Source organism: Tachysurus fulvidraco, chromosome 2 (genome assembly GCF_022655615.1).
Source record: "Tachysurus fulvidraco isolate hzauxx_2018 chromosome 2, HZAU_PFXX_2.0, whole genome shotgun sequence".
In the NCBI taxonomy this organism is placed as follows: domain Eukaryota; kingdom Metazoa; phylum Chordata; class Actinopteri; order Siluriformes; family Bagridae; genus Tachysurus; species Tachysurus fulvidraco.
Window position 1 is genome coordinate 24,122,368 of NC_062519.1, and position 14,051 is coordinate 24,136,418.

Genomic DNA, 14,051 nt, shown 5'->3' on the forward strand with positions numbered 1-14,051 from the left:
TTTCTTTATAATATAAACATTTTTAATTAAGGTAGTAAACACCCTAAGATACACTGTGTCATGTGTTTGTTTTATATGGAAAGAAATCTTTGACAATTTGGAATTCAAAAACCATCCTAATTCATCTGAATTCACACAAACATTCATTTTTGGCACATGCTCTGTAAACAGCACTAAAACACACCATTTATATATATATTTCTGTTTTTGAGGTGTAGTTTTTCATTAAATTTGTTTTTGTCAGCTTTGACGCCTTCACATCTTGCTTTAGTTTATATGCCTCCTGCAACATCCTGGAGAACCAGATGATGTTGCTGTACTCAAACAGATCTTTCTGGAGGAAAAGAAAAACGGACAGCTTTTATACATTTTCAGGGATATACATATACATACACATATACAGCATGATTATTTCTTGGTTTGGGGAGAACCAGTACAGTTGCAACATTCACTGGATTTAATTCAGTACTGAAACAAAAAACAGTCTAGTGTTATAATCATGACATTATTTTCCTATTTTATTTAAAGATCAAATTAGATTTCAGTATCAAACAAACATAAACAAACAAAATAACCAAAGTAAAAGGCCACTCAATCTGTTGAAAATGGTGGATTAATCCAGAGCAGGGTGAAATATCGCTTGATACAATAATAATCAGGATTACCTTCCTGTGCACTTGCCCAATCACACACTGCAACTCTAAATCACCCTGAATACTCGGAGAGATGTGAGTGTTAGACAGCATAAGCAAGAGGCAGGGGAGTTGATGAGCAAATGAGTGTTGAATCACACAACACAGCAAAACGGATGAGATGGGTGACTTTACACTTCTCTCTGCCATACTGTCTGTCTCTGTATCCTGCTAAAGACTCCTCACCACTTGACTGGTTGTTTGTACTCATCACACCTGTGCATCACTGAAGTTGCAGATGCTTCTTAATTTCTTCTGGATTTATTCAGAATTTTGAGAGTGGACAATAACCAATGGACCAATTATTTTTATATCAATAGTGGTAAGTTAATTGCATGTATGTGTGTGCCAATGTAGGAGAGGACCACTGACAAAAGATAAAAAAGGGTGTAGACTCTTAAATACCAACTACAACTGCTACAGACATTTTTACCTGTATGCCTTGGAGTGGTAACTTCAAAGACCAGAGTTGGTTAAGCATCTCTAGGTAAGCAGCAGCTTGGCAGGGTTCCAAAGTTTTTTCTTTTTCGAAGACAAATTGCATCGACTGTAGTAGAAAGATGTGGCTCTATATGAAGATGAGCTTCCTGGACAAACTCCTTGTTTTGCTTCTCCTTTCTTCCCTGCTCTCTGCCCAGCTAAGCAGCAATTTTGACTCCAGGATGTCTTCAATCCAGGAACCCACTCCGTCCACCTCCAATGTAAACTCCACAGAAGTAGAGGAGCACGCTGGTAGTACGCAGCCTCCAAGTGTGAGCACAAATCCTCAAGTAACAGTAGAAGAAGAAGAGCAAGCCTGGTATGAGCCTGAAAATTACCTTTATACCGGTGATGCTTCTCTCCTGAGTTCCTCAAGATGCCAGAATTCTTTCCAGTTGACTGCTCAGCCTGGTGCTATCCCGCAAGACCTCAAAGACATCCTCTACCAGCCTACTGTGTCCTTGACCAACACAGTGAACTTCCTCAATCTTATCTTTCAGGCAAGTGAACTAAGGGAGACAAGCGTAAGAGAGGACATAGAGTGGTACCATGCACTGAGCCGCTCCTTGCTTGTTGGTGAAAGTCCTGGCCTGGTAAGAAATGCTCTGCTAAGCTTTGATGCTGATCCTACAGCACCTCATCCACAGTTGGTGCTTTGGGCTTCTAAGGGCTCATCTCAGGACATCTACCTACAGGACCTCACTTTGGCCTGGGAAAAACTTCACTTATTGCCCCATGGCCTTAATCAGAGCTGGTTTATCTTACTGAAGTCCAACAGCCCGTATTTTCCTAGCCTGTCAAAACAGGTCCTGATAAATGACCTCAGCACCTTGGACACACCGAAGTGGGCACATGGGGGCACCTATGTAACTAACAGCAGTGGACTGCAGTGGGGTGAGGCCCCATTCTTGGAGTGTAAGGAAGAACGTTACCAGCCTGGATGGATGCTTACACTTTCTATGCCTTTTCATGGGCTAAAGCCAGACCTCAGTCCTGAGTTCAGGTCAGTCAAGGTTCTGTCTCAGTTTTCCAAGACCCTACACTCTAGTCTCATTCCCTTAAGCACTCTTTAGTTAATCTGTCATTTGTGGGAAGGTTTTATGTGGAATGCTAGAGTAGTATTTCCTCATCAGAAAGGGTTGTAAGTAGAAATCCTTTAGTCTGCTAAGAACAGTTAGTTTCCTGTAGAACTATTAAATGTTTTTGTATGTTGTTGGTCTTAATATATTAAATGAGTCACAAATGCTAAAAGAAGTCTTAAGTTTAGAAGTATCTACGGTCAACAAAAAATATCAGCATGACCAAAATCTACCATGGTTTTCATCTATCAAATTTTCCATTAAATGTTCAAGTAATAAACAACATAATTAACATAGGGGCTTTCACACTGGCAGTTTGTTCTGAAACAGAACATTGTTTGCATGAAAAATGTTAACGCGCAAAGATGTCATGTGGACTAGGAAGTGCACCATAGTACCAAAGCTGAGACTACTTATAGGAGGTGGTGTGAGTTTGGTTGCTCTGCCATGATTCCCATGAATGTGAACGCAACTATTACTTAGGTCCACACTTGTAGAGAATGTAAAGTAACGGTCGCATGTACAGTATTTTTGCTTATGAGATCATTAGTTTCCAAAACAGATATGTACAGTGACTGGCAGGAAGACCTTGTGGGACACAGAAGAGGTGTGGTGCCCTGCTGCACATAATAACAGCAAAATAAAAACAAATAAATAAATAATGGTGAGATCAATTGTGTTCTCTATGCATATTTGTAATAATGTAAGATGACTGCAAATGCACCAGGGTTTGATAGAATCAAGTGAGTCTGAAACCAGACCAATGCTGCAGGGACATCAGGAACATCAGGAACAATCACACTCAGATTCAGACCACTGCAAATGTGTCCAGTGTGAAAACCTCCTGATTTACCCAGAACAAACCCTCGATTTTCTTTCCCTTCCTTTTTTCAGTGGTATATTATATCTTCACAACACAACTATCAATTAAAGGCATTACCTGACCTTACAATAAACACTGGTCTTTTTGTTTTATTTGTTCTGTTGGTAGAGGTGTGATCCGTGTAGATGTGAATATCCAGGATTTTGATGTAAACCAGTGTGCCACTGGGGATTTCTGGTTTGCTGACACACATCAGTGTAATCGTACCAGCATGGAGGTAAATTCTCTGCAATCACCAATCAATGCAATTAACACTTATATAGTCAATTTAAGTAGGTCCAGAGTAGTTGGGGAGGGACATAGATGTGTATGATGCCAACCACTGCAATTTAATTAATAAAACCATGCAGCTAGATTGTGATTATTCGGGAAAATAAATGTCCATTACAATTAGTCCACTTTTTCCCTATTATTATTTCACACATTTCTAGTTTTAAACATTTTAAACTGACATTTTTAGACACAGCAGCTATAGAGCAGAGACTACAACATTATGTTACTGTATGCATTGTGTTTAAAATGTCCTTGTTGCTTTCCTAGAGTGAACATTTTCACTCAGACTATCTGGGTTTGCTTTTGGTTTCTCGCTATAGCATTTTCCCGTGTACCATTTTTTCCTCTTATCAGTTGCTCTTTCAGTCTTTCTCTCTAAGGCTCTCTCATAACTCCCCATCTGTCTCTGACTCACTCAGGCCTACTATTTAAAGAGCTTTGCACTGGGTGGTACAGAGATAATCTGGGGGATTTATTCCAGCGTAAATCTGGTGATGTCAATATCCTTTTCCCTAACGCACTTCTGCACAGAGAAAAAAATTATTAAATTCCCATAACAATCCTGTATAATATTTTCATATATATTTTTTATGTCCCAGTAGGACAAACACTTGGATTTCTGTAAAAAAAAAAAAAAAAAGTGTGTTTGGTACTACAACACACTGAATTAAAAAATAGACCAAGAGTAGGAAGCAACAATTCAGAATTAAAAATGATTAGATCTAGAAAGTTAAACCATATAGAAAATATTACCATTTTACATAATCATCATTTCAGTAATACATGATCAGATTAAAACTACTCAGTTCATTTTGGTCAGTAAAAATGCATGATGATACAGATTAGAAACCGTTCTGTTAAAATTGAATTGTACTGTATGTGTGATCACAAGCTAGTTTAAGTGGATTATGATATACTGTATTTCTCTATGTCAAAGATTTCTTAAGCTTTCTAACCACCTCTTATCACTAGTCTCTTATTTGATGGAGAAAATGGCATTATGAACAGTAACTGTATTAAATATACAGCATTTCATTCCTGTAAATAATAATCACAGAGTTTTATGGATTTTTATGGAACGTAATTGTATGTGAGGTGGTGCTTAGTTTCCTGGTAAAAAAAAAAAAGGCATTAAAATAGGCATTAGCTATCCAGCTTTTATGAGGGCTTTTAAACGCTGATAAATCTGAGTCTGAGAGATGAGTCTGCTTATGTAATTACAACAAAGCACTCTCTCTCTATCTCTCTCAATCTCTCTCTCTCACACACACTCACACACACACACACACACACACACACACACACACACACACACACACACACACACACACACACACACACACACACACACACACACACACACACACACACACACACACACACACACTGGACTTATCATATATTCCAGGTGTGGAAGCAGTTGTTCAATCTTTTATTTTCTATTAAAACAGGACGCAAATTTAAGCCTTGAATAGCAGATAATTCTGTAATTATATAGGAAAGTAAAGTGAAAAGAAAAGGAAAATGTTTAGTTTAGGCTTATGTCTGTTTCAATAAAGCATGCATTAATAGATATCTCACTTGATCAAAGCTTGACATTCTCATTTGAAGGAAATCACTTTTAGTTAGCAAGGGTTTAAATATCTAAGTTTTAAGCTTTGAGATATCAAGTTGGATATCTACATGCCTATTTTACCAGAATACAGCTATATATAGATGTTTTAGACCAACAGATCAATAGGTTATGGTTCTCTCAGCCTCTCGCTGTCTGTCTTGCCTCTCCCGTACCTAGTGTCAGCCGATTCCTAGGCAGGGGTTTCGTCTTGGCCAGTACTGCTGCCGATGTAAAGAGGGATACTACAGCCTGCCAGCTGTCACAGAGGATCAACGTATGGCCTTTTGTCCAAACAATACAAGATCAAATGTAGAATAATTTTTAAACATCAATAAAAATAACAAAATGTTCTGCTGGTACTTTGACTCTGGCGCACGCTGTGATTCTGTGTTGATGGAACAGTGGATGATAGTTCCAGTAGTTCCCATGGCTGCTACCCAGTGATTCCTGTATGTGTGCCATGCTGGCCAGGCTGTAAGCAGTGTCAGGATGGCTCCCCATGCTGGGTTCAGGAGGACTGGCATCTGAGAGCAGTGCTGCTAATGGTGCACGGCTTCTTCATGGCACTTGTGCTTATCAGCATGCTGAGAGTATACCAATGCCGGAGGACAAGAGTAAGTAATCTGTCGCTCTTTCCAAAAAAAGTCTTTTAAATGTTAAATATGATAAAGTTACAAGGACACCTGAACATCACACCCTTTGTGGTTTTCCACAAACCTTTGCCACTAAGTTGGAAACACACAATTGTCTAGAATGTCTTTGTATGTTGTAGTATTCACCTTCCTTTTACTGGAACTAAGAGGCTCTAACTAGTTCCAGCTTTCCATGTTGTGGACTCCTGACCGTCATTCACTCATATATTCCTTTTTATACATATCTTTCTGACTGTGTGCCTTGTTGAGAAGGAAAGTGTTGTTTGGGAAGTCATGGTCTAATGGTTAGAGAGTCTGACTCCTAACCCTACGGTTGTGGGTTCAAGTCTCGGGCCGGCCACGACTGAGGTGCCCTTGAGCATGGCACTGAACCCCCCCAACTGCTCCCGGGCGCTGCAGCATAAATGGCTGCCCACTGCTCCAGGTGTGTGTTCACGGTGTGTGTTCACTGCTGTGTGTGTGCACTTTGGATGGGATAAATGCAGAGAAGGAATTCTGAGTATGGGTCACCGTACTTAGTCGTATGTCATGTCACTTTCACTTGATGTACTGTCTGAAAACTTCACTAGACTAGATTTTGGAGTGTGGCTGCAGAATAAGTCAGGGATAAAATTAATTACTTATGTTGAAAGTGTAAGGAGGTCCGGGGTGCCATCGGTTTTCCAGTTCATCCCAAAGGTGCTCTGTGCAGGTTACTTAAGTTCTTCCACTCCAGCCTTAACAGACCATGTCTTCGTGTAGCTCTTTTTGTGTATAGGAGCATTGTCATGCTGGAACAAGTATAACCTCTCAGTGGAGGTAATTGTAATTCTACAGAGTACACAGATATGCTAGACAAAGTTTGTGGAAAGCCCTTATTTACATTTACATTTACATTTACTCACTCTCACTCATTTTCTACTGCTTATCCGAACTACCTCGGGTCACGGGCAGCCTGTGCCTATCTCAGGCGTCATCGGGCATCAAGGCAGGATACACCCTGGACGGAGTGCCAACCCATCGCAGGGCACACACACTCTCATTCACTCACACACTCACACACTACGGACAATTTTCTAGAGATGCCAATCAACCTACCATGCATGTCTTTGGACCGGGGGAGGAAACCGAAGTACCCGGAGGTGTGAGGCGAACGTGCTACCCACTAAGCCACCGTGCCCCCCTTTACATTTACATTTATGGATTTCTGAATTTAGCAGACACCTTTTTCCTTCAATTGAAGGTTAAGGGCCTTGCTCAGGGGCACAGCAGTGGTAGATTTGGTGGACCTGAGACTCAAACTCATGACCTTCTGACTTTCCTTTGGATTATGCACAAAATAAATGCTAATTCTTTTTTGTCTTTTTATCCTATTTTTCATCTGACTCCGATATTTTCGATTCTTTTAAACGGCAGCCAATTCGAGCATCTGGTCTCCTGTTGCTGGAGATTATTCTCTTCGGGTCTCTGCTTCTTTACTTTCCTGTGAGTGTGATAATAAATACATATTATTAGATTATAGCATAATGAGATTGAGTTTATTATAGAGTGATATTAAAGCATAATAGAGCATAATTTGTAAATTCAGAATTCCTTCACCTCAGTTTACTTTAATTATGCACTGCGCTTATTTAAATTCTGAATCATTTTATTTCTTTATCTTATTACTGAAGATAAAGCATGAGGATAAGTTGGAATTGGATAAAACACTAGTACAAAATGTCTTTTTATATGACATTAACAACAACAGCAACAACAACAATTAATAATAATAATAAAAATAAAAACAAGACATAAACAAGGTTTTAAATTACTCGTCTGGCAAACAATACAACCACATCATTCTATTGAAAGTATTAGTGTATTAGTCTATTGGCTCTCTGTGCACATATTATTAAGAATGACATTAGACTTTCATTTTCTTTCTTTTTTCAAGAAAAGCAGTTAGATTTTTTTCCCAAGTTGTAACGAGACATTTTTGGTAAACTTTTTATCCACATCTCTGTTTATAGGTTTTGATAATATATTTCAAACCCAGCACGTTTCGCTGCATCCTGCTGCGTTGGGTCCGTTTGCTCGGCTTTGCCATTGTCTACGGCACTGTCACTCTGAAAATGTACAGGTCTGTATTGCCAACTTGATAATCACTATTGCATTTAGCTGAATAATAGCGGGGTAATATAGGGGAGGACCACCATCAGGTTATTGAATGGGTCTGCTAATCAATTTCTGTGTTCAGAGAAAATGTTCAGGAAGTTTCACTTTATTTTGTGGCTGTAGATACATATATATATGTATCTATGTATCATATATATATATATATAGTGTTAATGGCTATAGTTAATATCAATGATTAAGGAATTACACAATTAGACTACATGTGTGCACTATAAATAAACACCAAAATCACAAAGATGTTTTGAGAGAATGTCTAGCATTGTCTGTCTATTCAGCAGATCATGAAAACATGTTCAAAGCTAAAGGACTTTAGGGAGAAGGACCAGAGGAGACTGGGCAGAATAATTGTGTACACATCAATAAAACAGTTAAAAAGCCACAGCAAGGATTGTTCATCATCAGTAGGAGTGACCAGATGCAACTAGAGCACAAACCATATTCAAAATTGAATCAGTGAACACAGAGCTATCTGGAGTTGTTTTTCCTAAATTGGTGTTAGTGAGAAGTGTACAGAAGTAGCCTTGGTACAGACCAAGGCTGGTAAGTGAACCTTTCTGCAGTATAATTATGCAAAGCAGACCAGAACCATTTGAAAGACTGCCCAGAGCCCTGACCTGAACCCTTTTATTTCAGTGGAGAAAAAAAATAAAACTGATTTGATCTGATTGTTGATGTTTTACTGTGGATGAATTGAAAGTTTTGTTGAAGGAAACCACAAATGTTACAGAAAAATGCTAATTCGATGCCAAGACCTTGCCAAGCAGTTCTGCGAAACAAAGAATGGCAAAATAAAAACTAAATCATTGCTTGAAAAGTATGCTTGTGGTATCTTTCCTTCAAATAAATGCCACAAATAATGACAGCTATCATTCACCTCCACAGGCTTCTGAATGCATTCCTCTCATGCACTGCCCAGAGAGTTCCCTACATGTCCAGTACCAGTGTGCTCAAGATGCTGGGAGTGATTGTGCTAACTGTGAAATGGTTTTTGTGTGCTTGGACTGTGGGGGTCCTTCAAAACCTGGACCGCAACATCCCTCAGTTAATTACATTAACCACCGCAGATGGGCAGAGTTTCAAGGTGTGTGATTTGGACCGGTGGGATTACATGATGGCTATCGGTAGGTGAAATCTGGATTATGCACAATAGAGCTTTTCATACCATGATATTTTTATTACTTTTAGTAGCTGCCCTGAGTCGTATAGAAGTATTTGAATTTTTAAGGAGAATAATAAGGACTTTGTCAGAAGATGGGTTTTCAACAACAACAATGTGAATTTATTTATTTATTTATTTATTTATGAATGAATGAATGAGAAAATGTTTATTCAAAATAATTGGTTATTGTGTTGATATAATAATTGGTATAAGTGTTTTAATTTGAATATTTGGTTCTTAGCGGAGCTGCTGTTCTTGTGCTGGGGGAGCTCCCTCAGTAGCGCAGTGAAGTCTGTGCCCTCTGCCTTTCACGAGCCTCGCTATATGGGCATCGCCGTCCACAACGAACTGCTTTTCTCCACTGTGTTTCATCTTCTCAGGTGATGTTTCAAGGTCATACTGATATGCTCAATCAACAAAACCAAGCGAATATAGCAAGTATAACACACGACTCGAATTGTGTCGTGTATTTCTTCCGCTCTCAGATTCGTAAAGCCATCTCTACACCCTGACTGGATGCTCTTGCTGTTCTTTTTCCACATACATTTCACAATCGGTGTAACGTTTGGTCTGCTGTTTTTTCCTAAGGTACATCCTATTTAAGTAAATCCTTTTAGTTATGTTTATATACCACAGATTTTAGTACTTGTTCTGAGGAATCTGTTTTGATGTCAAAATCAAGATCAGTTCAATGTTATTACAGTTCCTTCACATATCTCAGCTCATAAAAGAGGATATTGCTTCAGAGATGTATGAGGATGAAGTAGAACTACGACGTTCATGTTTACATCTGAATAATAGTTTTACATCCGCCTGCTGGAGTGACCACAACCTGGACCCTGATGACATTCGGGTAAATGCCCTTGACCTTAAAACAGCACACAGGTCAAGACAAAGCATGCTAATCACTTGCAAATGTGCAACATTTAACATATCTACATAATTATAATTAATCACAGTGCTAATCTACACCTCATTTTCTTTAAATAAAATGATGTCTTTGTGATAAGCTACATTATAAGACTATAAATGTTTTCAACTAATTTCAGCAACATCAGTTCACTTGTACAATTGCTGAAGCTTGACATATTCTTTCTCTTTTCTTAATTTCTACCTTTGAAACTTAATTGTCTTTATCTCTATCTTTATTGGCATCAGGGTGAGCTGAAGAAACTTTATGCTCAGTTGGAAGTCCATAAGACTAAGAAAATGGAAAACAAGAACCCACACCTACAAAAAAAGCGCAGCTCTCGCCTCCTGCTTGGCCGATCCCTTATTAGGCGAATAGCTGAGATCCCAGAGAGCACGAGTCGGCAGGGTAGCCGTAAAAATAAGGATACTTCGGGAGCTGGAGGACAACAAAAAAGGTCTGGATCTTGCCTGGCAATGTCTGAAAGCACCCGTGTCATTATAAGGAATGAGACAGCAAAGCTGTCATCACCAGAGACACAAAGGTGTGTGGCACTGAAGGATTCCTCATTGATAAATCCTTCATTAAAAATCTGCATGACAAAGAGGGCCTCTGAGACAGAGTCCATCGACACAGCACCACTTTTCTGCAAGTCACTGAGTGCTCAAAACCTAGCCGTAGACAACAACTTTCTACACCCACTGCCCACCCGGGTTCATAAATCATTTAGTTTTACAGAAAAGCACAGGGATCATTATCCTCTTTCTCCAACTAAGAACACAGTGGACACATCAGATGTTTTTAAAACAAGCCTAAAAGATAAGTTGTTTGATAAGGCTGAGATTAAGGAACAGCCTACAGACTCAAACATCCCAAACCAAAAACAAGTCTCTGAGCATGAAACCTTAACACCAAAGGTTATATCATCCCCTGCACTACTATATGTTTGTCCCTGGGAATTTGCGGCTTCCCTGCCCTCCTCTTCTTCTCCTGTGGCAAAGGTAGAGAGTGGTCTAGACTCAGATGTTGAATCTCCAAGACCAAAACCTCCAATCTCCTCAAGTGCTCCAGGATCACCATATTCCTTTGCCAAGCCAATGGCCCACTGTGGTTTCTCTTTTCATTCTACTACCCAGACTGTCCTTTTAGCAAGGAGCTTGGTGGCTAAAAAAGGGAATAGCAAATATAGCAATAAAAACAAACTTGGCAAAGAAGAGGTTTCATCACAACAGACCAGATCAATGACTCTAAGCAATGCAATAAAGTCAGTGAAAAATACACCACAAACACCAATACGTTCTAGGACATGTGATGATTCAAAACCTCGCCTTGTGAAACAGGCAGCAATAAGTGAATCCCCAAAGAGGAACTCCATATGCAATATCCCACGACATACTCACCAGTGGGAGTTTGAAGACATGGTGTGTAAAAATATAACACACAGTCAGAACAGCAGCAAGCACAGACTATGTCCGACTTCTAGTATTGAGAGCACCAAACTGTCCTGGCACCAAGATAGAGCTTTTTTGTCTGCTCCAAGATCAACAGTGTGTAGATGGGATGTTCCAAAACCAACTTCTCTGCAAAGCAGCATCGCTGATATTTGCCCCTGGGAAGTGAAGCAGCAAGATCAATTACAGCCTAAAGATTTGTACGCTGATGATGATTCGAACTGTGAGCAAATACAAATAACAAGATGGGACAAGGATATTTGTCCATGGGAATCCCTAGGAAAGACATCAAGAACATCATGTGGCAACAGTAAATCCGAGATAGGCACCAAGCAACATCAGAGCCATACAGAGACAGAAGGGTTCCTTTACAATGCTAAACAAGATTCTGCCAAATCAGTTTCTGAGGCAGCACAACCAACTGAGAGAGTTATTTATGTAAATGCTCATTCAGATACAAAGATGCAGAGTCTGGAAAAACAAGAGGTACTCCGAACTGATGTCTGCCCATGGGAAATAAGTGACACACATAGAAATCCAGAGATAATGTGTGTTGATGTATATCCCTGGAAATTCAATGCCACACTTGGAAAATGCTCAGAAACATTAAGGGGCAGCGATTCGAGAAGTCTAACTATGCCCAGTCCTCAGCGTCTCTTAACAAAACAGCTTATCAGTCCTGTGGCTATGAAAATATGCCCATGGGATTTTCCTGAAGGATTTTCATGCCAATGGAAATCAGAAAAGTTTCCTAAAACAGATGCTGAAAAACCAAGAGCTGATGTCAAGAAAACTAAAGCAATGCCAGATCCACTGACTAAACAACTGATAAACTGTTCATGGGATTTACCAGAAGCCCCTTCCATGGAAAAAGAAGTCCATTTATTGGAATCAGAGGAAGCATCTCTGCAACCAAGACAAGAAGAAGACAACACGGTATCGCCTTCACAAGTATCCACAACTATCAAAACAGATAACTGTTCCCAGGAAGGAGAGGCTTCTAAGAGGTCAAAAGGTATTAACATAAAAAAGGAAGTAGATGCCTCAGTAGTAAAAAAAGAAAGTGTGCATGCCAAAATTTGTCTTTGGGAAAACATTACACTGGAAAGTGAACAGCCAGAGAAACCAACACAGAAACAAATAACTCCTCATGTTAACGTAGATCCAATGCATACAGGTGAGCCTGAGAATCAAAGCCAAAATAACCACACTTCTTATTCTGATATTTGTCCATGGAAAACCGAAAAAGCTCAAAGTCAAAATGACCTTCGAGCACATATATGTCCTTGGGAATTAGAGGTCCCAGGAACATCTACAATGCAAGAAAGTGTCCATAGAGATGTTTCCACTTGGGAAAATGACTCTGAACGTCCAGCAATTAGAAAAAACAGCAACAGTGAGAAGACGGAAGAAGATACCAGTGTACATACTGCACAAGGGGCGAGGGTTAATCGTCCTCTGACTCGATGTGATGCAATGTGTCCATGGGAAATAAAAGCAGGATCACAGGCATCCATTACGCTGTATGATAATAACTCAGACATATTCACATGGGAAGAACCAATAGCAGAAGAAGGAAGTGATGCAGAATCAGCAGCAGAGGCCTTTATCTTTCCACCTGACGTGTAAACTCGAGGCTAAGGTGGATGTGTGATTTGTTTTAGAAACGTAAATTTAATTAAAGCCACTAGTTATACACTAAAGTATGTCTCCAAATGAAATATTGTACTAGTCCACTGCAAATTAGCTACCCAAATGAACTCTCAGTGGGTTTGAGGTCAGGGCTCTGTACGGGAAAATCAAGTTCCTCCATTACAACCTTTACACACAATGTCTAAATGAGTTGTGTTTTTTGTGCAGCAGCATTGTCGTGTTGGAACAGTTTTGGGCAACTTAGTTCGAGTGACAGGAAATTGGTATGCACAGCATACAAAGACACTGTACAATTGTGTGCGTCTAGCTTTGTGGCAGTTTAAGGAAAGCCCACATACAGGTGTGATGGTCAGATTCAATTCAATTTATTTGTATAGCGCTTTTAACCATGGACATTCAAGATTATTATTAGACTTATATTTAAATGTGTTTGTATTTATTCCCAAGTCTGAGGTGACCGTGGTGAAAACTCCCTTAGATGGAAAAGGAAGAAACCTTGAGAGGAACCAGACTAAAAAGGGAACCTCATCCTCATTTGGGTGACCGTAGAGGGTGTGATTATAGATTATTATAAACACCAAAGGGTGTTATTATGAATAATGTCCTTACTACAGTCATATACAGTCCGATAATTGTGTATTGATTAGGAGGTTGTTGTCCTCAAAGACCACATGGAGTTGACATCTTCTCTTTGAATGTCCAAATGCTTCATGAAGCAGAACAACTGCAGCTGGTACATCTCTAGATGCCTCTGGATGGGTAAAAAAAGAGAAGCAAGTGGAGAGAAATTAGCTTAGCTGTTGTTCATAATATTAGCAAGCACTAGATGATAATGTACATTTGATCAGATTTCTCTTTTTAACAGGTAGCCAGTGTAGAGATGATTAAATTGGGGTTATATGATCATATTTTCTTGTCCTAGTAAGAACTCCTTCAGCCATATAGTGTACCTCACTTTAAGCCAAACGTTGCATCACTAGATATCAATTTCAATACGGAAATAATGACATGCTGATAATGTGATGGCAAAATTTACTCTATACAGA

General features: G+C 39.4%; 1 protein-coding gene across 1 annotated transcript; it reads left to right on the forward strand.

The window, feature by feature from the left end:
• Window positions 1–762: 762 nt before the first annotated feature.
• On the forward strand, window positions 763–13,594 carry gpr179 (G protein-coupled receptor 179). The gene is made up of 11 exons (XM_027170004.2): window positions 763–2,175; window positions 3,243–3,351; window positions 5,200–5,296; window positions 5,425–5,636; window positions 7,071–7,139; window positions 7,667–7,776; window positions 8,715–8,953; window positions 9,233–9,371; window positions 9,477–9,579; window positions 9,695–9,844; window positions 10,150–13,594. Exons 1-11 carry the CDS (start codon window positions 1,253–1,255, stop codon window positions 12,979–12,981), a joined length of 4,983 nt encoding a protein of 1,660 aa, XP_027025805.1. The 5' UTR covers window positions 763–1,252; the 3' UTR covers window positions 12,982–13,594.
• Window positions 13,595–14,051: the final 457 nt, after the last annotated feature.

Excerpts from the sequence above, each read along its gene's own strand:
- gpr179 (XM_027170004.2), top strand. The coding sequence starts at position 1,253 with ATGTGGCTCTATATGAAGATGAGCTTCCTGGACAAACTCCTTGTTTTG. Across the intron at positions 3,352-5,199 it reads GTAATCGTACCAGCATGGAG|TGTCAGCCGATTCCTAGGCA; the intron begins GTAAATTCTCTG and ends TCCCGTACCTAG. Across the intron at positions 9,372-9,476 it reads ACTGTGTTTCATCTTCTCAG|ATTCGTAAAGCCATCTCTAC; the intron begins GTGATGTTTCAA and ends TTCCGCTCTCAG.